The 25,369-nt window shown below is 26.4% G+C and overlaps 1 protein-coding gene and 1 long non-coding RNA gene across 3 annotated transcripts; both read right to left on the bottom strand.

Annotated features, from left to right (window-relative positions):
- Positions 1 to 847: 847 nt before the first annotated feature.
- Positions 848 to 14,593, bottom strand: LOC132923061 (uncharacterized). The gene is made up of 7 exons (XM_060986868.1): positions 13,942 to 14,593; positions 11,278 to 11,313; positions 10,287 to 10,319; positions 6,515 to 6,571; positions 5,152 to 5,220; positions 3,221 to 3,252; positions 848 to 1,064 (listed from the first exon to the last, which is right to left on the bottom strand). Exons 1-7 carry the CDS (start codon positions 13,979 to 13,981, stop codon positions 990 to 992), a joined length of 342 nt encoding a protein of 113 aa, XP_060842851.1. The 5' UTR covers positions 13,982 to 14,593; the 3' UTR covers positions 848 to 989.
- A 3,951-nt stretch (positions 14,594 to 18,544) lies between these two features.
- On the bottom strand, positions 18,545 to 23,905 carry LOC132921396 (uncharacterized). 2 transcript variants are annotated; one of them, XR_009660863.1, is made up of 3 exons: positions 23,754 to 23,905; positions 20,961 to 21,011; positions 18,545 to 18,990 (listed from the first exon to the last, which is right to left on the bottom strand). It is a non-coding gene; the product is annotated as an uncharacterized LOC132921396 (long non-coding RNA). The 2 variants fall into 2 exon arrangements; XR_009660864.1 differs by lacking the exon at positions 18,545 to 18,990 and adding an exon at positions 19,057 to 19,141.
- Between the last annotated feature and the right edge of the window lie 1,464 nt (positions 23,906 to 25,369).

The following is a 25,369-nucleotide window of genomic DNA, read 5'->3' as shown; positions in this document are numbered from 1 at the left end:
AGTATGGTAATTGAAATGATAACAGTCTGAATTTTTAAAATTTTAAGAATTTGTGTTAATTAGGAAAATTATAAAAATGTAACTCAGTTGTAATGAGTAAGTGGATAATTAAGCTAGCTTTAGAATAAAATATTAATGACAGAGATCTGATATCACACCCAAGTGGTATAACGATTTGAATCCACAAAAACGTCGGCGTGAACAATCCCAAAATTTATATTTCTTAACTTTTCTCCAAAACTATTATACCTAAAAAGTTGGTTGATAGCTCATTAAAAAGGGATTATCAAGTAGATACAAAATGTGAGATTTTGGAAGCTCTGTAGTGAATTAAATATAAAAGATAAAGTTTTGAAAATCTTCACTGCACTTCTCCTAGCCAATGTAAATCTAACAAGATCCCTAACAACAAAATCCGCTCTACGGTTTTGGAGATCTATTTCACTAAATAAAAATGAAAATAAAATACATTATACATACATTTTGCATACAATTAATACATCTCTAAAGATTGAAAATCAAGAAAGTTTACCTGCCGATCTCTGACTTGGCAAGTGTTTTATTATTGTTTTTAGTATAATTGTTTACCTAATACCTATTATTTGTCTAAATGTATAAAAAATATTATTATATAACATAATAAAACATTAAATAATTTAAAAAAAATAATAATTCTAAATAACTTTAGTTTATAGATAATAGAATAATAGAGTAATAGAAATTATTATGTAGTAATTGTAAACTTATAATTATGAGCTTCCTGATCATTAGGGGCAACTAGTGTGTATTAACCTCTTTTTATTTACGTACAGTGCGTATTATCGTACAAATTAATAAAATATGAATATATTATTAATTATTATTTATTGTAAATTCAGTGAAATTATGAAACACTTATTTTTCAATAAATAAATTCCTTAAATTAAAGCTCACAAATATTTAAACGTGTTATTAATATTGAATAGATATAAATTACACTTGATTATTTATTATGTTAAATTAATATTTTCAATTGGTATTTCTTCCATCGGTTTTAACTGATCAAGTTCTGATTCAAAATCTTCCTGAAACAAATAAAATCAATATTTTACTTTTTATAAACCTTGGGCAGATCCAGGCAGGGGGCAATCGCCTCCCCCCCGTTCCCGTTCTGGCTAAAGTTTTGAACGTAATTACTTTATAGTTCATTATTTTTACTTCGTAAGACATCATAGATATCATGTTTGTCATTTAAAAATCGCCCCCTCCCCGTTATCTTGACCTAGATCGGCTAGATCCACCCCTGTTATAAACCATACCTACCGGCTACAAGCCTACATATTATTTTAAGATTTCTATTGGTCTATAGACTTTCTCAAATTTTTGATATTATCCTTCCCCCCCACAAAAAAAAAAACAATCCTAAAAACATTATATGAATAAATAATAATTAAAATGTATATATTTATCAATATATCACGTATAATGAACACGTCTATAATCAATATTGCGCGTGTGTTAGACAAAAACAGACAATCGCCGCTTCCGATCTACAATCCAATAATTCCAATGTAATATTATACACCAGGTGTGTGAATTTTATTCTACTATATATTTTGCTTTAATTTTAATTTACTTTAATACATATAATATTACATATTACATATCTCCTATTGAATAAATTTAAAAATTCTGATAAAAAAATTAAAATTATAATACACATACATATTATAAAAATTATTACATATTAATAAAAAAAATTATAAAAGATGTATGATGTATTTATTATTTATGAAAAACATTTGTAATTTTGGTTTGTTCTGAGTATTAATATTTTGATAATATATTTCTCGTACTTATATTACAATAACGATAATTAAGAGCATATTTTAACATACAAAGTAAGTGGCATTCATGCCACCTAGTGAAAAATTAGTGCCACCTTGTGGTTAATGAATGTGGCTTGTATCCCATGACCCATGCGGTCATGCCCCAAGTACCGGAGCACATAATTATTATTATTTCTTTATGGCTTACAGTGCCACCTAGTCAACAATTCTTAAAATATGCTCTACGATAATTGCAAAAAATGTGAAATGTGATAAAATTAGTTGTAATACACACATTAAAAAGCATGAATTGAAATCAGAAATAACCCAAAAAATATGTAATTTTTAAAAATCAATTTATTTCTAAATTTTAACCAAAAATGTTTATTTTTACGAAATTTAAGTCTTATAAACAAAGTGGTGAGTCTTATAACCGAATTTTTTTATAATGTATTTGGATACGTCCAGATTGTTTCAGACGATGTTGAATCTAATAAACGACTGAACCTTATATCCGTGAGTCTTTTAAATGGCGTTCCCTATGTATATTGATATTAGTGAGGGGGTGCGAGGGCAAAGCCCCCACGGCTTATTTTTCAAAGAAAGATTTAAGCCCCCCCCCCCTTAAAATTTAATCAAATCTCCGCCTATGATACACCTGCGATAATAACCTGCAAATGTCCACGTCTACAGAGCTTGGAACATGCGAATCATGTAACTACCTAATCTATATATTTTAAATTAAAATATATCATGAACATTAATTAGGGTGGTCCTTAATAGAATTAGATATTTTATTTTTCATTTTTTGAGTAGACCCTTCCAATATATAATATTTGATGTCATAAAAAAAAATTTACGTTATATTTGGTAATGATGACTTACTCCCTTCACGTACCTCAAGAAGGTTGAAAATTTACAATGAGTATTTTATGTTTTTTTTACATTACTTGAAAACAATAGTAAATATAATAAAAACACAAATATAAGAAACATAATATTTTCTATAAAAAACTTTTATACAAAATGTCTTCCAAATCCATTGGTTTCTTTGAAAATAATAAAAAACTAAATATTTTATTTACTATATCTAGTCGCTATAATGCAGTAGATATTTATAATATGTTAGTTTAGTTCATACTGGTATATTATAGAGAAATTATATTTAGATAACTAAATAAATATTTTGAAACTAATTTTAACATTGATCAAAATTTATGATCTGAAAACTGATATATAATATGTATGTAAATATATGTTACACAGGATATATTTTATGCAATAAATTCTAACAATATTATACAACCAAATTGTATAATGCATGTAAACTTTCACAAATATTGAAAAAAATAATAAGACATTTTTTTGTCTAATACTTTTATTTTAAAATTATTCAATAGTTTAAAACGTACTTTGTGGATATCCATATCAATAATGTAATTCCCTAAAATAAAATAAACAAATCTATGTAAGTTTCTAATGTTATTAAATTTCCATTCGTAATAATATCATCAGAGCCATAAACTAGGGTGAGGCGAACTAGGCGCTTGTCTTGGGCGCCTGATGTTGAGGGGGCGCAAAAATATTAAATGATTAACTGTAGAAAATTAAAAAATGTATTAATTATTATTGTATAATACTGTATTGTTGACAATATAATATTTAAATATTTTGTATTACTACGCGCCGATCCGTAAACGTAAAATTATATTTTTATTATAAAATATAGGTATTTCTTAATTGATTACTCGTTTATCGCTTTACAATTATTATTGAATTATTATTAGTAAATAGTATTTATTATTAGTTATATATATATGTATTTTGTTATTAGACATTAGTAATATTTATGATGTTATCTTAAAAATTTATTTTCCATTTAATTTTTGAATTGACATTACAGACTTAATATTGATATTCTTCTTACTAAGATGAGTAAGATAACATTGCGGTGCAAAAAAATTATGAAAATATTCAAATATCAAACGGTTCTTAATTTTTTTTGGTCATTCATTAACTAATATAAATTCACATGATTTGCAAAAAGTAGCGACTAAAATATAATGAAGATATAAATACTGCGGAAATAGTTTAGGAAATTAAAGGTTTTAAACAAGCAGCTTTATCAATTTTGCTAAATATTGAATCAGTAACGTTTTTAGGTTTATTAGAAATTATTCATGATATTAAGCTTAAATAATCGTATCCAAATATTGAAATGCTATAAGGATTTTTCTTTCAATGCCCGTCACAACAGCTTCGTGGGAAAGGAGCTTCAGTAAACTCAAATTGATAAAAGATTACTTAGGATCTACAATGGTTCAGGAGAGATTATCAAGTATGGCCATACTTTCAATAGAAACAGCAATCGCTGGCGAAATGAAGAAGTTGTTGACAAATTTTCTGACATAAAAGTAAGGAAAATTCTGTTATAAATAATAATTATTTTAAATAATTTTATTTTATGAGACGGATATGCTAGTAGGTACCTAAAAATTTGTAAATTTTAAATTGATTTGTTTAGTAATAAAAAGATTTGAGAATTATATATTTATATATTTATATGCTTGTGAGTTGTGGATATGTCTAAAAATGATATCGCTTGTTTTGCTCGAAACCTAATAACAAATGTTCAGGTTTTACCTAATCGTATTAGAAAATATTAATAGATTTGAGTGTGTTACCCCTACAGGCCACAACCCAGGGGGCGCATTGCTAGAGTTCTGCCCCAAGATAAAAAATGGCTCGGAACGGTTCTGAATAACATTAACTTAAGCATCTGCACAGATATTGTCTTCCTCCGTTCTCCATACACCAAAATATTCTACCCGGAAGCAATAGACCGCGATTTAAAATAATATTATCTTAAATCGCGGATTAGACATAATTATTAATATATATAACTTATTAAAAATAGGTACGTGTTAATAGTCTTTCAAATAAGAATTTAAAATTATTTGTGTATTGTATAATGAAAAAAGTTGTGGAATTCAAATTTTAAATATTATTAAACTAGAGATTAGACTTATGACAACTGACAATGCGATTCTACGGAATTATTGTAGTCTGCCTTTAAAAAGCCAGCCTATAGATCGCAAGACAAATCTAGACAATGTCAAATAACTTTATGAAGTATATTGTTTCTATTTTCTTCATGTTTATACTATATACTTTATATTAATGTTTATAATATAATAGGTATAAGAAAATAAAACATTTTTAAATAACTATAACTATTTGTATGTCTAGCAGGTCCAATGGATATGTCTAGTGTATTATTGAATATTGATATAATAAATACAAAAGTTAATTTAAAAGTACAGAATTGAAATATAATATTTACCTGGGTAATAATTGTTTTTTCTTATTTTATACATAGATGTATGATATATTTGATGAAATCCAACAGATCCTTAAAACATAATCATTAATCAAATTAAGTTTTCATTATTTTAAAAATAATGATTATTTTAATACTTTTTAATATTTTCAAATTAAATTAATAATAAAAGGATCATAATTTATTTTACAATTTATAATTGTTTCATTTTTAATTATATATACAGTATACCCTTAAATTTTCGTATCTCTTTTGACTTTTAGATTTTTAATTATAATTCTAACGTAATGTCGAGCGAGACTCTTTTTGACCAAAAACTTACCCTTTCCTTTTCGGCCGATTCAATTTTCGGTCAAAACGCAAAGTTTAATGTATACATTATGTCATAGGTACATATCGAAAATTATTAAAACCTATGTATAATATTTGTCATTAATTATTTTATAGTTAGATTTTTGACATTATTATGCATTAATTTGCGGCAAATTGTTAACTCAGCGTGTAAACGGATAATCCGATATTTTCAAATATGAATTTATGAAGTTAGTTTTATAGTTTCAAATAATTACTTAAAAATGTAGTGAACCAGCACTAACAAAAATAAGACAATGACAGGAATTATAATAACGTATTAACAGAAGAATAATATTTATACAAGGTACCAATGTTATATTTTAAATAATTTTCTATAAGGAGTTCAGTATTATAATATATAATATTATTATTATTAAACTTTTTGTTTTGGCCAAAAAAGAATAGGCTGAAAAGAGAAGAATATACGTTTTTGATAGTAACGGCCATGCTCGAAACGTCAATGAGCGAAAAAGGTCAAGTAGACTAAAGAATGCAACAAACATTGTCCACACTATTAGAATTCATAGAATTGTAATTTATCTCTGAAATGCGTAAGTTATTTTTTATGGATACTGAAGGAAATCGCTGGTTTTATGAACGTTGGAAAAATAAAATAAAACAATAGAAAACCTATTCAATAGTTACATGCATTCCGGTCATAAAATTGAGGAAAAAAATGTTTATAGTTATAGTCGAAACAGACACAATTAAGAATAATCCATGTCAAAACGTTATTTCTTATTAATTATTACTCATAAAGTCATAATTCAAGTCATGACTTAATTACTGAGAGTGATAAACTAATAAACAACAAATTTAACCTAACCTTTATAAAACTTTTAAACCCATTCTCTTCTGATTAAATATTAAGTGTTTAAATATTAGGAACCATTAATTTCTTGAAATAAACATTAAATAAATTACCATTAACTGTAAATATTTTGTAATAAATGCATAACAATATATCATATATCATTACATAAACATATAAATTCATTTAAAAATAAATTACCTTGTTTCTTCAATCTAACCAAATATGACATGTAATTTTCATTGTTTACTACAAATTCTAAATAAAACAATAGGAAACGTTAATACTTTTTAAATTTAAAAAAAAAATGTATTTTATGTTAAATTTAAAAATGTCATGATAATATGTAACTTTACAGTAATATAAGTAGTAACGCGTGTTTAGAAAGAACGTGATTCAGCGTTTACTTACGTAAAATACGTAATAACATTATTTAATTTACAATAACCTTCAGCACTAGTTAAACTACAAACTAATACAAACTGTTGTATTATCATATATTTTATGTTGTATCTTATAATATTCAATTCCAACGGAATGGACGTCGAAAACACTACTGAACTATTCTGACCATTATTAATGCCTAACGGCTAACCGTTATTAGGGCCACGGACAGGTAAGTCAACAATGTATTTTACGGTATTTAAAAAATAGGCCTTTCAAATTCAAACCTTATTATGTCTTCATAACACTATTACACTTAACATCATACACGAAATAATAATATAACCTCATAGTCAATCCTAACTGTTTGCAACAATCATAACATTATATATATACTATTAAATGGTTAACAAAATTACTAAATAAACTTAAAATTATAATACTCGTACTATCATCAGAAACCTGCTCTGAATTTCCTACTTCATTAACATACATATTAAGTTTATAATTTTGAATTTACACACATTAAAAAACAAAAAAGTCTCGTATAGAATAATATGTATATAGATTATCTCTTTATTGAAGTGTATTATTTGGAGCATATAATTTTAATGCTGTCTCCTTTTATCCTACTCAAAATCATCTATAAACTCCGTTCGCCAGAGAACAGGGTCCAGGACTGCGCGGCAAACGAAAACATTTTATTGCCCACCACTACAATAACACGTAACGACTACAGCCCATATATCATTGGTATTATTATATATTAGTACCTATCTGTTGCTCTAGAGTGGGTGCAAGTTAGTGACAGACAGTGTATAGTTTAGTCGTTGAGAGGAGATTTTTGACTGAGTGATTGCATTTATGTTATTCTCATGCGTGAAGTGGTCATGGTCTTTCGAAGACCAGAATATAGTATTGAAGGATCGAATAAAGAATAAAAAAAATGTCATAACTTATGGGTGGTGAATAAGTGATAGCATTTTTTAATTTTTTATTTAATACCACCCATATCACTATTAACTACCAACAATTCCGAGTGATATTTTACGTCCACCTCGTTCAGCTTTTTACTAATACAGTACGCCAGTTTCATTGCTTCTCCATCCTTTTCCCGTTATAACAGCATTTTACTTACACCCATCATATTGGCGTTCTTGTGTATACCTCAGTTGAAAAGGTCTTTGGATAAAACATTTTGATCCAGCGTATTCACTAAAACATTCTAATATCATTCCAGTCTTAGTGATATTTTCAATGGTGATATTAATGTGGCGTAGCCCGCCATAAACTTCCGAAAAAATATAGTGTGTCCGAGAAACTTGTGCGACTAGTCTTCGCGTTCCCTGGTCAAATCGTTTCTTTGAAAATAACGAAGCCTAAAAATGTAATGTATCATGCACCTAATGGGCATTTGGCTGGTTGTTAGATTGGCCAACTGTAAGCTATAGACACACTCAAGGCTTGACAAAATATAAACTATAAATCATAATGAGTATACTTAGTAGGATGTTGTTGAACGTAAAACATACAACAATTCTCCAGATAGTCCATCAGATCCAATTAATTTATCACTAGACAATTTAGATAGAACAGGTTCAATAGGACTTAAACCAAAAAACAATTATTAGGTAGATTTTTATAAGTAAGATGTTACAGATGAATTATTATCAATAAATTATTATTTAGCATTAACAGAACTATACCGTTTGGCGTTAAATCGGTTTAGGGCAGAAAATAAAAGTCTATTTATCATTTGTACTAATTACTCCATTCCGATGAACTGTTTTAGGTATATTTTTTCTCGGTTTATTTTACCCTAAAAATTTCCAAATTATTTTTTTAGATAAGTATAAAAATGAGATTCAGTATATTAAATAAATTGCTTATAATAGATTTTATATATCACTTTAAGACGAAGCCATACCCACATGTGTTGTATCTGTCTTACTAACGTACATCATAAAAAATTTTCGTTTAGCAGAATGCATTTTGTGACGTTAGCTTTAATATTAGAGTAAATTTACCTATTATCAAATTTAAAGCTAAGAATATTTTGTAGACAACGAGATATGATTTTATTGATATTACCATTTTAAAGTGAGTTATGAACATTTTAAAGTTGTTATATTTTACATAGCTGTAACTCACTTTAAAATAATAATATCATTAAAATCATATGTCATTGTTTAGATAATATTCTTACCTTTAAATTTGATAATTGGTAAATTTACTCTAATATTAAAGCTAACGTCACAAAATGCATTCTGCTGAACGAAAATTTGTTATGATGTACGTTAATAAGACAGAGACAACACTTGTGGGTATGGCCTCCTCTTAAATGTTGTACAAAGCTAAGAAAATGCATGATAATTGATAGTCGTGTAGCCTAATTGATGGCTCAAGGATGGTGTGGTATGTTTTAGTTAATAAGTTAATAAACATTAGAAAATTAAAGCTTAGACTTGACTTTATCAAATTCATTAATTAAACATTTACTACTAAAAATTATTTCTTTGGGAGAGACTTTTTAAAATCTATATTATTATAGTTTACTAGATGACCCGGAAAACGTTGTTTTGCCTAAAAGAAAATACTCTTAAAAAAAAACTGATACCTTTGATACCTTGGGCGGGTTCGCAACTCTTTAAATGACACCTTGACCCATTCGGCCACCACTATTATTGGAATTATGGGAGCGTAATAAGGTTGTTAAGCCCATGTAGTAAACTCACGTTAAAATCGTTTTCTCCATGTTGATCCATTTTTTTGGTGTTGGCCAGGGGCCAAATTTTAACGATTAATTATTTAATATGGACAATTTTATAAGCTAAAGCTTGCTGTAGCTTTTTCAATTCGAAAAAACATTCCGGAACTCAAAAAATCAATCATCAAAAAATTTTTTAAAAAATAGGGTCTTTCCAAACTTTTTTTCGTAAAAACCTTCTCCTGGCAATTACGAACAATTGAGCTAAATCGGCCTAGCCGTTCTCAATTGATGAATTGTTATACATTTTTGGCTCCATTTATATATATATATATATATAGATAACAATAAACATTTACATAAAGAAAATTAAAATGAATAATGTTTGATTAAGAACAGTAAATTTGAGTTTTTCATTCTTAAAATATGTTATAAAGTATTTGTAAAACAATTTTGATTAATTCAAAAATTAATATGAAAATAAAAATATATTATTAAATACATAATGAATAAACAAAATATTATATTAAAGCGTAATATTTAACATGCAGTTAATATAAATTGTATTAATGTATTATAATTATATAGGATTTACTCGTCAACACTTTCGGGACTCGAGTGTTTCGTCAAAATTTAATATTTATAAAATATTAATGTTTATTTAATATTTTAATAGTCATTTATGAAAAAAATTATATTATGATTAATTTTTTAATTTTCATAAAAACAATTGTATTCATCAAAATAAAAGTTATAATAATTTTTGTATTATGAACAATATTTCTATATTTTAAATTAAATTATAGTGAAATAATAAAGTCTTAAAATTATTTTTGGAAAAATAATATGATTATTATTATATCATTAAGTTGGACGACTTACTACTTTTCAACTTTTTGAATGTGGATTTATAGCCTATGCAAATTAAACATACAAAACTTGTTTATATTATTATAATTAAATAAAGAAATGGGTACCACTTTGCTGTAAACGCTGTACAAAAAGTGTCAAGTGGTCAATTATAGGTCTGTTAAATTTGAATCTAATATGATATATTTCATTGAATACCAGAGCTGAAACGGACGTGCTGGATTGGTCTATGCCTCTATGGGATTATATCACCAAGTGGTAGGATGCTTTTTTGATAAAACTATTAAATTCGTTTATTTTACTTTTAGTATTATAGTAGGTTGTTATAATTTTTTCGGAAAATATTGCATATTATTAGTATTTATTATTTAATTATTATAATAATATATTATATATTCAAACCATATTATATCAACTTATATAACAAACAATTTAGTAATATATTTCTGTAGATATCGTTAAATAGTTAACATACGTTCACAGTATCTATTTGATAATATATTAAAATAAATCAATAATGTTATTGTGTATGGAAAAATGTATAATAATATAAAGTATGTAAAAGTTTGAAGTTCTCACGAATCATGTTAGATATAATAAAATAATTTAAATGTGTTTTAACATATGTAGATTGAAAAACTAATGAAGAATCTTGTATTAAATTTTTTAATTTTAGATATAAAAATGAAATGTTTATGTATTTCTAGCTACAAAATACTAATTTACTAATTTTCGAGATTTTTATAGTGTTAAAATTCATACGAAATACGAATGATAAGTATTTGAATAATAAAAAGTTTTTCGTTAAGTAAATATGGTAAAATAGTGAATAAAATTATTTGTTTTTAAATATTTCGCCAACAGACTAGCAACAGTTGTTACTATCTAGTATCTAGTGTAAAATAACTTCGTGGTAGGTGGAGTCACCAACCGTACGTTCGGTTAGCCTTGTCTGTAACTATTAAAAATTATATTGAATGAAAAAATACTATAAAACTATTACTTTCTACTTTTCTGGGATCACGCATTCTTCCAACTACTAAAATACAAAAAATACATAAAATGTAAAGAATGTATTTGTAAAGTTACTATCATTAGATACTAACATTTTAGCTATTATGTTTAGCATATTTTTGTTTAAAGGATATTAGGTAGCAAGGTTTCCAATGAAAATATTTTTATTCGTGCGGAGCTGTGGTGCGTCCACCAATTTCATTGGATTTCTATAAATCTTGCTACCGTACGCACCACAGCTCTGCATGAATAACAATATTTTATGAATCTGTAGCTCCGCATGCACCGTAGTTCCGCATGGTTAAAAAATCCGCATTTTAAAAATATTTTTAACACCAAAAGTCCGCATGCCATAAAATTAGCGCTTTATCGGCGTAAAAGTGTAAAACCATGTTGAAATTTAATTATTATATCTATATTATATCTACAAAGCGATATCTAATCATTGTTGCGTATACCGATTAATTTCCCATGTCTTAGTGAATCAATAAATTGATAGTGATAACTGATAAGTAATAAGTTGTATAACTATCATCATCTCTAAAGTTAGTCTAAGGTTATAAAAAATCTATTTAATTAAATTTTATTTAAATTTGACAAGTAAGTAATACTATAAAGTTCAAACTATTTACAGTCAACGAAAAAATGTGCTGTTAGTGAAAAATAATTATAAATATTCCAAGTATACAGAATTAAAATTCGGGGAAATTGAATGGAAATGCATACAAAAAACGTGTAAAGTAAAATTATATACTATTGGCGTTGATAATAATTTTTTGCTAAAATCAGGTACACTTGAACATGAAAATATCGATACCAAAATTTTACACAAAATTAATAGCATGTCTCGTGAACACATACGAAATTTACCAAAGCTTCCAAAATCAATTTATGAATATATAAATAATACTAAGCCGAAAACAGTTAAAGACGAATATTTTATTATAACAAATGACCCATTAGATCATATAATTATATTTTCATACGATTAGAATTTAAATTTTATGTGTGATTCTCAGACCTTTATGTCGACGGTACATTTAATACTGTACGACATTTTTTCACTAGTTATTCAGTATTCATGCGTATTAATTAATGGTGAATTTATACCAATTGTGTTCTGTTGGGTATGATCGAATTGCACTTATTTTAGTGAGTTTAAAAAAGGTAATGGTCGAACTGCACTCGGGTAAAAAACAGGTAGTAGTCGAATTGCACTTGGGCTCAAAAAAAGTATTTCAACAAAATTATCATATACATTTGAAGGAGTTAAACATTTAGTAAACACTCATTTTCCTTCCCACTTACAGGCTTAGGACTGACAATGATTTTAATCATTGGCGTAGTTAAAAATGATTGTTTTATACATCACATTATGTTAATTATATATTTATACATTATAATTATTATATTATATTATTATACATTATATTATATTATAATATACATATTATTATTATTATTATACATTTTTTTTTTTAAATCGTCAAATTTAATTATTGTGAATATTATAATTTTTTTTTCGTTTTTATCATTTTTTGTAGTAATGACAAACTGCATTCAAAAATTCTAGCCTGGTAATACGCTTTTAAGTATATAAGTCAATATATTTTTCAATATTATTTATTTTTTTCTGATACCGTGTTGTAGATGGTCTTGTGTAGTTGTGTCAGTGTTCTGTATTAAAATATAGGTATCGATTTGTAATTGTGTTAAAACATCAATAAATACAAATATATTTGGATGTGGTGATGAAAATGATTTATTGAACTTCGCGTGGAACGACTCGCATGCATTTGTAGTTCTTTGACTAGAAATCGTATCTGAAGCCCAAATATGAGGCGGAAAAAGTCCTTCGTCAGAAATATAATTGTCAACTAAATAGTCACTAAATTCTTGAACAGCGTGATTGCCTGGGATAGTTGACATAAAATCATCTGTATAAGATTCGCCAACTTCAACTGCATTTAAAAAACTTAAACCAAATATATTACGAAGCCATTTTCCAATTTCTGTTTCAGATCTATAATCAGTTGTAAGTCCTAAATTTTGTATTTTGCGATACCATGATTGGGATAAATGGAATCTACAACCTATTATTTTACATAATGGAAACATTTCATTGATCGCATTATGGATTGCTCGTTCAAAATCTGCTACAAATAAATTGGGCATAAATAGTAAACCAAATTCATTGCACTTTTCAATAATTATTTTAAACATGTTTTTATACGTTTCAAAAGTTTTATTAGGAAGCAAAGCAAATATTAATGGTACATAATAATTATTGTGCACTGTATGCAATGTGAACATTTGATAAAAAAAATTTGGGCAATGTGAAAACGTGCCATCCACAAAAATAATCGATTTTTCACATATATATTTTAAATTTTTTTTAGTTGAGAATATTATAATGTTCTTTTCAGAATTGTTGTCCAGTAAAAAATCTTCATTAATATTTGTTTTATTTTTAATCTTTTAATAGTATCATGTGTATTATTAAGGGATTTTGGTAAAATCGGATAGTTTTTCCGGTGTTCGTGGTATGTATTTTTTCGTATTCTATTTATGTCGTTACTATTTAATTGTTGTGTTAATTCTACAGGAGAGTTAACAATTTCTTCCCTAATAATTTTGAATGGTTTATAAATACCTTGGTCAGCTGCTTTTCTCTTTGCTGAGTTTGAAATCATTTTCCGAGGTAAATTCAGTGGTTCTTCATAGTGATGTATTAACTCACACCGAAAAATAACTGTAGAACATTCGTCTAAATATAATTTTGAAAGACAACCACGATGAGTACAACGCCATTTACACCCTCATTTACAAATTGTTCTTTATAAAATGTATAACTTTAATACACAATTAAGTCACGGCCTCGTTCACTCTTAATAATTTTTAAATCGTCCATATTTACACAGCGACGTAAAAGTGAGTACTAAATGTAGTTTACAAAAGTCTATGTGTTACACGGTATAAAATATAAGTATTAATCTTATATTTTTATTGATAACTATTTATTATCCAGTTAGGTTCGATTCTTTTGTCGATTTTTGGTGACAATAATTATCTGCGTTATCTAAATGGCATTCACAAACTAATATATATAATGCTATTAAACAGATACGCTCGCCGTAGCGTTCGTAAACATAAGATTCGTAATATTTATAACGGGTTTTCACTATACACGTTCGACTCGTAACAAGTTTCCACGGTTTTTCCATTTTAACTCTTTTTTTGAACGAGTGCAGTTCAATAAATTACTACCTGATTTTTACCCGAGTGCAGTTCGACTATTACCTTTTTTCAACCCAAGTGCAATTCGACTATCCCGGTTCTGTTTGCTTCCAATTCCCAAATAAAAATAAAGATACATGTCTATAGCCATTTGGGAAATACTTAAAAAAAATGGCAATCATTAATCAAATGTTTGCAGCCGAGAACACTAGTGATCGATTTCGAAACGTCAACCCATTCAAGCGCGAAAGGTATATTACTTATTAATTATTATTATTATTTTTTTTAATTTGTCAAAAGGTGAATACGAATACAAGCAATTGGTCTTATCCAAGAATATAAAAACAAAGAATTCGACATAGGAAAATCACTTAAACAATTATTTGGTCATATGTATCTGGATCCTAATGAAGTTGAACTATTTTTTGAAAATTACATTAAAAATGACCAACCCAAGGATGTACGAATTAAAAAAAATATCACTTAGAAAAAACATAAGTACATAACAAATGATGCAACATTTCCACCCAGTATATTTGAGTCAAAGAAGCAACATTGAAGAGAACAACAACTGTGAGTCTTTTCACGCCAAATTTGGCTAATTTAATGCTGTATTTATTAAAAATGTATTAACAATGCAGAAAGATTCTTATATAAGGATGAATTCTGCCAATAATAACAAAAATAGAATAAATTAGAAGTCAACTAAAAAATAACATACAACTTATAAACAAAAAAAATTGAATTATATCATAGCAACCAAATGAATAGATATAATTTTGTAAAAAGTTTGGCTTCGTTTAATAATATTTTATTTTCATTTATTTTAACTGTGGAGTTAAGGTGATATAATGATATATTACAAAATGGCCACGATGCATGCGAAGTTATGGTGCACTGATTTCGTTGTCGTTTTAGTTTATATTTATTTTTTATACCAGATACTTATATTATGTAGTACTTATAGCGTTATTTGTATTTAAACTGTGTGGTGTCATTGGGTAATTTGTTTAGAGTCATGCCCATGAGAGGTGGAGGGGGGAAGGTGATAGGATTTGAACTCTCTATTTATAAATAATACACCGTGTATAATTCTCAGTATCCGACCCCGAGAAGAGTTTAAAATGTTTAAATTAATTTTAATTTTGATTTAAATATTAAATGTATCACAATTATTTTTAAAATAATCATTTACATTCTCAATATTAATATGAAAATATGATTCTTTTGAATACTTAAAAATTTCAAAAATCGTATTATTAGGAAAAATAGGATTGAGTGTGCAAGTATGCTAAATTAGTAAATCATCTTGTAGAATGTAGATATATGACAAGTTTGTTTTAGCTTCTGACTTCCATCTATAGTTATTAATTAATAATTAGGAATCTAATTTTATTTGAATTTCCAATATTGTATTCAAGCTTGATATACAAAATGTAAATGCAAATCTCAATAGATAATTCTTGAGCACGTCACTAAAATCGTTTGTAGTTCTCCAATTCTCGTAAAAAAAATAAAAAATGTTGTTCCACTTCACTTAAATTGTTTTATTACTATTAAAGTTATATACTTACTTGCTTCTCCTATACAATAATCAAAAAAATAAATCATCCAACATGTTTAAAATAATATTAAATGTAACTGATATAATAGTATATAGTAATACTCTTGCAGTACATCAGTTAGATTCTGACAGGTAATACAATTATAGGAGGCTTTCTTGATTGTGGTCTCTTAACAGTAGTTTTTTTTTTACTGGGACGGATCGATGCCCATCGCCAAAGCTTCAACTGGAGGACTAGACCACATCAACCTTTTCAGGTACCTGTTGTAGTGGCTATTACAGTGCGTCCATCGAGATAGATCGTTATCTTACAATACATTGGGCGATTAAGACGCTACTTTCCTAACACCTTCTATTATTTTAAAGGTTGCATCCAAAAAACCACACAATTTTGATTTTGACTCTAAAAAGGTCGATAAACAAAACCGCACAGCTTATCAGTCATTTTATAACAAATTACCGCACATTTAGAGTGCGTTAAAACCGCACACTATTTTTAGTGAAAATAGTGAAAAGATAAGATTATAAGATTAGTACTATACAATAATTAAGTCTTTAGTTTTCACTTAAGTTAACTATTTATTTTCAGGAGCATTTGTTTCAATTTTTAGAAAATTTTTATGTGACGGATATCGTATAAAATTTTTAAATAACGTCGGCAGTCGGTTTCAGTCAATCAAACTTTGAATGTTTTTAATTTTACATTTTTTTAAATTAATATTTTACATTTTTGATGAAAAATATTTGATGAAATATTCAAATATGAGAATAATTAAAATAAATAATTAATTATACATATACATATGCGTTTTTTCTTTATCGACTTTTTTGTGGTTGAAATCATAACTGTGCGGTTTTTGGGTACGACAATTTTTAAAATTGCATAGTTTTAACCTACCTATTAAATGTGTGCGGTTTTGACCTGTATTTTATCAAAAGTGTGCGGTTTTTGGAGTCAACGATTTTAATTTAATTAAAAAATAAATTACTTTCATTGAATCGTGTTGTTGCATTCTCAAAACTGTATTCTAATAAATAAAAAGCCTTAATTAGACATATTCTAATTAAATGGCATGAAAACTTGTAATTTATATTTTAATATTTTATATACTTTATAGTAGTTATCTAATAATGTGCTTAAATTAAATAAAAATTTATTTCTAAAAAATGTTATACATAATTTCAATTTGACTCATTAAAAAACAAAATAACTCATTCAATTTTAAATTAAAATAAAATTGATTGTTTAATTTTTATAAAAATTATTAAAATTAAGATTTATATTCTATGATAACAATGTACTTACCGAATAGTTCTACTAATTAAATAGATAAATGTTAAATTATTATATAATACTGATAGTAAAAATTAGAATTATTTTTGTATTTTTGGCAGGGTATAGAATTTATATTAATATCACTAATACTAATTACAGTAAAGTTATTAAACCAATAACAGCATTAATCATATTTGTATACTACTAATTAGTAGTAATTACTAAGCAATTTTTAATAGATTCTATACAAATTTCAAAACTTCAGATCTCGTTATAAGTAATTATAATAATGGTATAAATATAAACGTATAACAGTATTACAGTAATAAAGTAAGAACAGCAAACATGACAGATAATTCGAGATAAACCTGGATATATAATACATTATTTTATTTTACTATCTAAAAACATAACTATATAAGTAGCATCCAATTAGATGTAGATAGATCCAAAAATGGAAATTACTATAGTTAGATATTTTTTTATTTTAGATTCTATTTTAGAAAAGTTTTATGAGGATTTTGATATCAAATTATTCCTAATTATTATTTTAATAGGTTATTGTTCCTGATTAAATATAATTTTTAAAAACTTACATGTATTGAAAAAAAATTTTTCATAAATCTCATATGTATCCTGAGGATCTGGTAACGCTATACAAATGTTATTAAATGTATTTACTTTGTGTGATTTAAGTGGTTATAATTAAAATCCACCATACAAGCGATCCCTTCTTGTTGTAATAAGCAATTTAGAGGTTTTTTGTACGGCATTTACTATAATATTGAGTAAGTATTGTAGCAGATAACTTACAATGTAGAAAAGGCTAAACACTTTACAAAACAGCAGCAGAAGGTGGGGAAACTGTTTGGTTTTTGACAACTTTGCAATAATAAGAAAAAGTATTGGCGATTTCGCGTTATGAGCAATTTATACGATCGTATAAATTATAATACAGTGGGGACCAGAGACGTATTTAGGGGGCTAGGGGGTCTTGGGCTCCGGGTGGTAAATTTTGAATTTTGGAAAGCATTTTGATATAATACGGTACACATTTTTTTTTTCTTACCTAGCGCGCAAAATTCCTAAATACGTCCCTGATGCTGAAATGCACGTTTTTATGCATGAATATGAATCAAATACATTATGAATTGAATAGTTAATACTTTATTAATTAAATAATATAAACATATATACTTACTATGATACACTATTTACATTCCCAAACAATAAAATTAAACAATTTAATGTTAGTTATTTTTATTTAATATACAATATACTCGTACCAATACTTGCTACCTAAAGTTATTTTTTTTTAATGTAAGCCAGCAATTTTAATAAAATAAAATCCGCACTCGCAAGTCATATTAAGTCACAAGTATAAATGCGCTTAAGTCGTGTTTGCATGCTAAACATGTTTTTTTATTGTTTTTTGTTTAATAAGAAACAACAATGAGCTGGACCATAACCTGCTCATGCAATACCACGATCAATAGCCATAAGTAACTAATAAAGTAATAACCTTGTTGTTGATGCTTAAACAATAATGATAGAACTTAAAAAACGTAATTACTTACTTAAAATTACATCATAATATTCTGTTTCGGTTAATGCATAACAGGTACCTGTAAATTTGTATTTTGTAAAAAACAACAACAAAAACCAACCACTATTCATACATGCAGTAACCGTTATTTTTCTGCACTCGGGCGTCCTAAGGATGGTCCTTGTATGGTGGTTTTGAAAAAAAAATGTAAATTTCTCAGGTTACACCCCCTAGATTGGTCCAGTACAAATGAAACATTAGAAGTTTTAATTTTGACAATTGAAAAAATATTAAGTCGTGCCACAAAAGCTCTAAAGTTATTTGTTTTTGAATTTCATCAATTATTTTATATTTTTAAATCTGACCAATAAAATATCAATTTTGTACAAAAGTGAATAAAAAAATATTTGTATAAAAAACTATTTTCTAAATTTTATATTCTTTACTATTGTTCATAGAATCATTTTGTTTATATATAAAAATAGCGTTTTAAGGTGAAAATTTGTTTATTTTTATAATTTATGGATAGAGTATTAGAGTATTTCGACACACAAATGAACAATATAGAACTTTTCTTTATTAATATAATAAGTATTATAGTATTTTAATATTATAAAATTGGCCAATTACTATGTAGATCAATCCACCTCATGACTTACGAGGGGGGCAATTTCTCCCCTTAGTTAGAATTTCCCTGAGTATAACTTCTTGATACATACAATTTAATAGGAAGGTATATAATATTATACATAATAGTTTATCGGTATTATTGAAGATAAAATGCAAAAACTAAATTCAATAAAAATCTATTTTTGTAATTTTATCTTTAGAGATTTAAGTTATAGACCTTTATGAATTATTTGATATTATAATTTTAGTTATTTGGATTTGTTAGAGTGAACTCATCATTTCTCTTAAGAAATTATTAACTGTTGAAACAAAGAAAAAAATGATAACCACTCTAAATACAAATGCTGAAGACGAATTCAAACAACAATACATTTTCAAACCAAACCAAGTAACTTCAATTTTAAACAAAGGTCTTGTAGATTTTATATATGTTCAGAATCTATGTAACTATTTAATAATTAAAAATATACCTGTTGTTAATAATGTTGTTGAGCAAGGGCCGCATAGGTGCAATTAGCAAGACACTTAGGGTGTATTAGCTCTCCCAATTTTAAAATTAGTAACCTCATATATTTTTTTAATATATCACATTCAGTAGCGTTACAACGCTATGATTGGAAAATGAAGAACTTAAATACCCTCAGTTTTTTTTATTAAAATTGCGCTTATGGCAAGGGGTTAAACAAATCGAAAAGTTTAATGACAAAATAACTAAAGATGAAAACCAACAATAATATTAACAACAAGTTTCGTGCGACTTTCAAAAAACATATACAGACTCAAGAAAAGGAACATTAATGGAGGAGTAAAATTGCATGTAAAAATTATAAATATTGGTTTATAATATTTTATTAACTGTCATTTGTTACTAATTTACATCACACTGTTTTAGTCAATTTAAATTACATTTAATTAATGATATGAATTAATTAATATAATTTATTTTAATTATCAAATAAAATCAATTCTATATATTTTTAAGCTTCAGTATGGATTATGGAATATTAACTTTTTTTCTCAAAATTCATAAAATCGAATATAATAATTTGTCTTTTTATCGTATCTAGAAATAAGAAAATAGTTATTCAGAATAAGAATTGTAAACATTTTTTCCCAAAAAAAAAATTCTATATACATTTTTAAAAACAAATATTTATTACGACCTGTAATTAAAAAAAAATAAATATTTTTTTCTTAAAAAATCGAGGTATATAAATCTTTGACGCTCTTTTGGCACAGGAGATTAATTATATTTAATCGTTAAACTTAACCATTACTCATTTTAATCATTATTCGAACAACTTTGGGGGCGTAATAGGTATGAATAAATCAGAGAACGAATTAAAAGGATCACTCTGTATAGTATAGTAATCCAATTAATCACTCCACTACTCCACTACATTAAACAAAAAAAATTACCTTTCGTTCTTTTTTCAATAGAATCATGTTCAGCCTGCTTTACGTTAGACACTAAATGATAAAAAAATAAGTATTTACATTTTTAATAAGTTAAAGTCATACAAAAATTAAAAATAACAAAAATGTATTGGTTATAGACTTATAGTTAACTTAAAAAATATTGTTTACAATGATGGATACCAGAAATTCATGGTCATATAAAGTCCACTTTAAATTAATTTATTTTGAATTTGATTAGGGCAAGGAGTTCGGAGCAATCATTAGAACCCAATATTAAGTTGCATAAGAATTTTGATAGTAAAAATTAACGCCTATTATTAAGAGTTGACAAGTTCAAAAAATTAAGAAAATTTTGATATGACCCATGGATTGGTCTAGGAATATTAAATTTGAAAGAAATAAACCGTTAAAAATTGTTTTGAACTGACTCGATAGATTTTTCTGTTTTTCTGTATTATATTGGTCCAAGTTAGAGGACTGCAGCTACTCTAAACGAACAGTCAAGTGCTTTCAGTGCTGTTGGGTCATTAAATGATCAACATGTCCTTTTGATAAATCCAAGATTACACATCGGTTTATTTTTAATCATTTCGGTGTGATTTGAGAAAATCAATTTGTAGTCGAACATTACCCCAAGATCTTTAAAATTATATACAAGTTCGAGTGTTATTCCTGAAATAGATTAATTCTATCTTAAAATTTGGTTTTTTGTTAAGGTGTAAGTGTAACGCATGAATTTGTGAATCAAATGTGTGTGGTTTTGAATTATCGACCTTTCAAATTTCCCATTTTAACAATATAATAAATGTGTGCGTTATTGAACGGTGTAAAATGTACGGTTATGACGACCGTTTTAATTAATATGGAAAAGTCAAATGATTAGATTACTCATATAATTTTTTCTTTAACTATAAAGTTTAATATTTTCTATATAGTTTTATTATTATTATTTTTTTTTTTTAATGAACAATTGAACCTCATTTATAATTTATATTATAGGGTATAGCGTTCGGCTATATTACACTAAAGAAACATGGTAAAAAAAATATATTGGATTCTGGATGAAGTTATAAAATTGCGGATAATCCAATTATACGCTTTAGATATGTGTTCACAGTTTTCATAATAAAAGACTGAAGAAGAAGTACTACTGTAATGTTGTATATATAACGAAATATTATTTTATATGCGGAGCGGGAGTCAATAAATGCCGATTCAACAAAAATTAATAATGAAATTGTCGACGGCGACCACAAGAGCGGAGCGATCGGGCAGTTGTGGTGTACTGGTGTGTTACAGCTAACAACTATTCATATTTTAATATCTTTTAATTATTGTTTCATTGTACTATTATAGTATTATATATTAATTTTATTTCGATTAATATAGCTATTTGTTTTTATTCTCATATATCGAGGTACACACCAAAGTGTTTGTGGCGAGGAAACACTTTAGTAGAAAATAGCAAGATACTATATAATACTATTAATACTTTATTTCTCTTCCAGTACTCGTTATCGTGGTCAGATGAGAAATAGTACCATTTTGTCCAGGTTAAAGAGATCTCACTCTCAAACACCCAGTACTCGTTATCGTGGTCAGTTGTTTAAGAGTAAAGCAACCATAAAGTTATAACGTATAAACTTTGCGAGGTCTTATTAAATTGTCCTTTGTGTAGTACTTGTTATCGTGATCACCAAAGGATTGTTGAGTAAGCGCTTACCGCAGGTATCAATACTACTTGTTTAAAGGTTTGGGAATCGGATACCGAGATATCTATTCTATACGTCAAGCCATCGCATGACGCGTATACGACAGTACTAACTACTAAGTGAACAACTAATAATAATTAGTTAATACTTTAATGAGATCATATTTAGATTTGATTATTTGTTATAATAATGGTATAGAATTATGTATACGGATACATATTTGGATCAAATTATTATTTCATTATTGACAACATTTTTTAGTTACCTACACCATAATTTTAATGTATATTTTATAATAAATAATGAATTTGTATAAAAAAATTTATTATTAAATTTATAACAAGTTTCCAACAATGTAGCATAGTAAAATACAATTTGGGATGGTTAAAAAGGAGGCTCCAACAATTTCCAAATATGTCCAACAAGTCTATCTAAACATTGTTAGATATATTTTGGAAAGTTCTGCTAACAATGTAATGCCAACTTCACACCTTTAAATTTAACACCCATAATAGTGACTCACTCGACATGTAATATACAGCAGAGCGGTACTTATTTGCCTAACTTTTTTTTTTTTTTTTGATAAAAAAATAATAATTTTTAATTGATCTGTTATACTGCAATAAAAGGCTAAATCTCTTTGCAAAAATCCTATGACTAAAATAGAGGCATGTATACAATGATACACTGTTATATAGCTGACTGCTAACCACAATATAATATATACTTTAACTTTTAAATATATCTTAAATTGTGCTGATTACATGCCTGTTTACTTATTCTTAATACATGAATAATTATAATATAGCCTACGAGATATTACATATAAATAATAAAAATTATATTTCCTATATTACCAGTATACCTAAATTTAATTATTAATTTTTACTCTACTTTAGATAATTATAAAATTTGATAATAGTACAAATTATTATTAAAATATTATATTAATAAGCACTAAAGTTACAAATATAAAAATATATTATTAAAATTAATTTGATACGAAAGATATTAAGATAGATAAATTACACTCAAATGAGTCAAAATAAGATAACTTGTTAATAGTATTCATAAAATTTACCGTAATTAGATTCTTGATTTTTCAATTCAGTGATATCTTTAAAACCGTCTTTAAGTTTTCTGTGATACGCTAAATATATAAACATACTTTATAATTAGTTGCCTTTGTTATAAAGTCATTTATTAAATCTACGAATGTAAACTAACTGAGTAAATGATTACTTACTATAAATTGTAATTATTCAGTGGAGGACAATTTTATAAATAAATACTATACGCAATTATACATATAGTACGCTGTTTAGAACATTGATTGATTTTCATGACCCCCTAATATAAATATTATAATCCTATTGAACCCTCATTAGCAACACAACAACGTTTGTGTTCAAAATAGTTGAACTTTAATTTTGTTTAAGCTTCATTGTTTTTAAGTAAAAATATATGGAGCGAAAATTACATTTGCACACATATCAAAATCCGAGAAATCGAATAATAGGGAATGGGACTTTTCGGCGCTGCCGTATCGGCGATAGGTATTTTCGACGCTGCCGTTTCGGCGACGTCGATTCGGCGATAATGACAAAATACATGTTATAATGAAAATAAAGTATAAGAATAAAAAAATAAAAAAATGCACTATAAAATTGCATTTAAATTATATTTATTATAATAACTAAAAAATTGGAAAAAAAATTTTATATTTTATATTTTATTTTTATAGTATTGTTACTTTTGTATTTATTAGTTGTTTAGTTCTGGACGTACTAATTGGCTACTATTACTACTAGCTATGATAAAATTGTTATCGAAGATAACTTGTACCTATGTATGTATGTATGGTGTAATAATAATATAAATAATAATAATGGATAGTAAATAGGTATATAACGGCAATAATTTACTTCCACTACTTCCAAGCAAAAAGGATAGTATTTATGAAAAATTATTAAATATGTTAAAAACGCTTGAACCAAATTTAAATCCAGACTCAATTTCTTGTGATTTCGAACTTGCTGCTTTTACAGCTATAAAAGATGCATTCCCAAATGTACAAATATTTGGATGTTATTTTCACTTATGTCAAAACTTTCGATCTAAATTAGGTGAGCTACATTTAATATCTCGTTAAAAAAATGAACCAGAACTTTGCATACACGTAAAAAGTATTATCATTTATCGCATTAGCTTTCGTTCCTATATCAGATCTTGATGATGCGCTTTTTTTTACAAATGTATATAGATTTTTAATCTATATTATTTTATATCTAAATAACTGACTATAAGTTATATGTGTATTATTTTGTACTAAAATCCCAATTCTTATTATTACTATATACTATAATTATACTATTTTTATAGTCACGAATGTCGTTGAACTTGAATTTTATAAATTTAGTACTTAATAAAAGTACTTATTTAATAACTTAATATTTTTTTTTAATTACACATAATATTGTACTAAAAGAAATTTTCACTATAACATGTATTTTGTCATTTTCGCCGAATCGGCGTCGCCGAAATGGCAGCGCCGAAAAGTCCTAGACCCCGAATAATAAATAGCATTATACTATAACTTAATTAGGTAAATTATATTATTATTATTGTTTTAACAGACAAATAATAAAGTAATATTGACAATTTTTTTTTAGAATAATAAAATAATAAATAATAAAT

This window comes from Rhopalosiphum padi, chromosome 2, assembly GCF_020882245.1.
Source record: "Rhopalosiphum padi isolate XX-2018 chromosome 2, ASM2088224v1, whole genome shotgun sequence".
Lineage (NCBI taxonomy): Eukaryota > Metazoa > Arthropoda > Insecta > Hemiptera > Aphididae > Rhopalosiphum > Rhopalosiphum padi.
The sequence above is the reverse complement of the archived record's forward strand: the minus strand, read 5'-3'. Positions and strand labels throughout refer to the sequence as shown.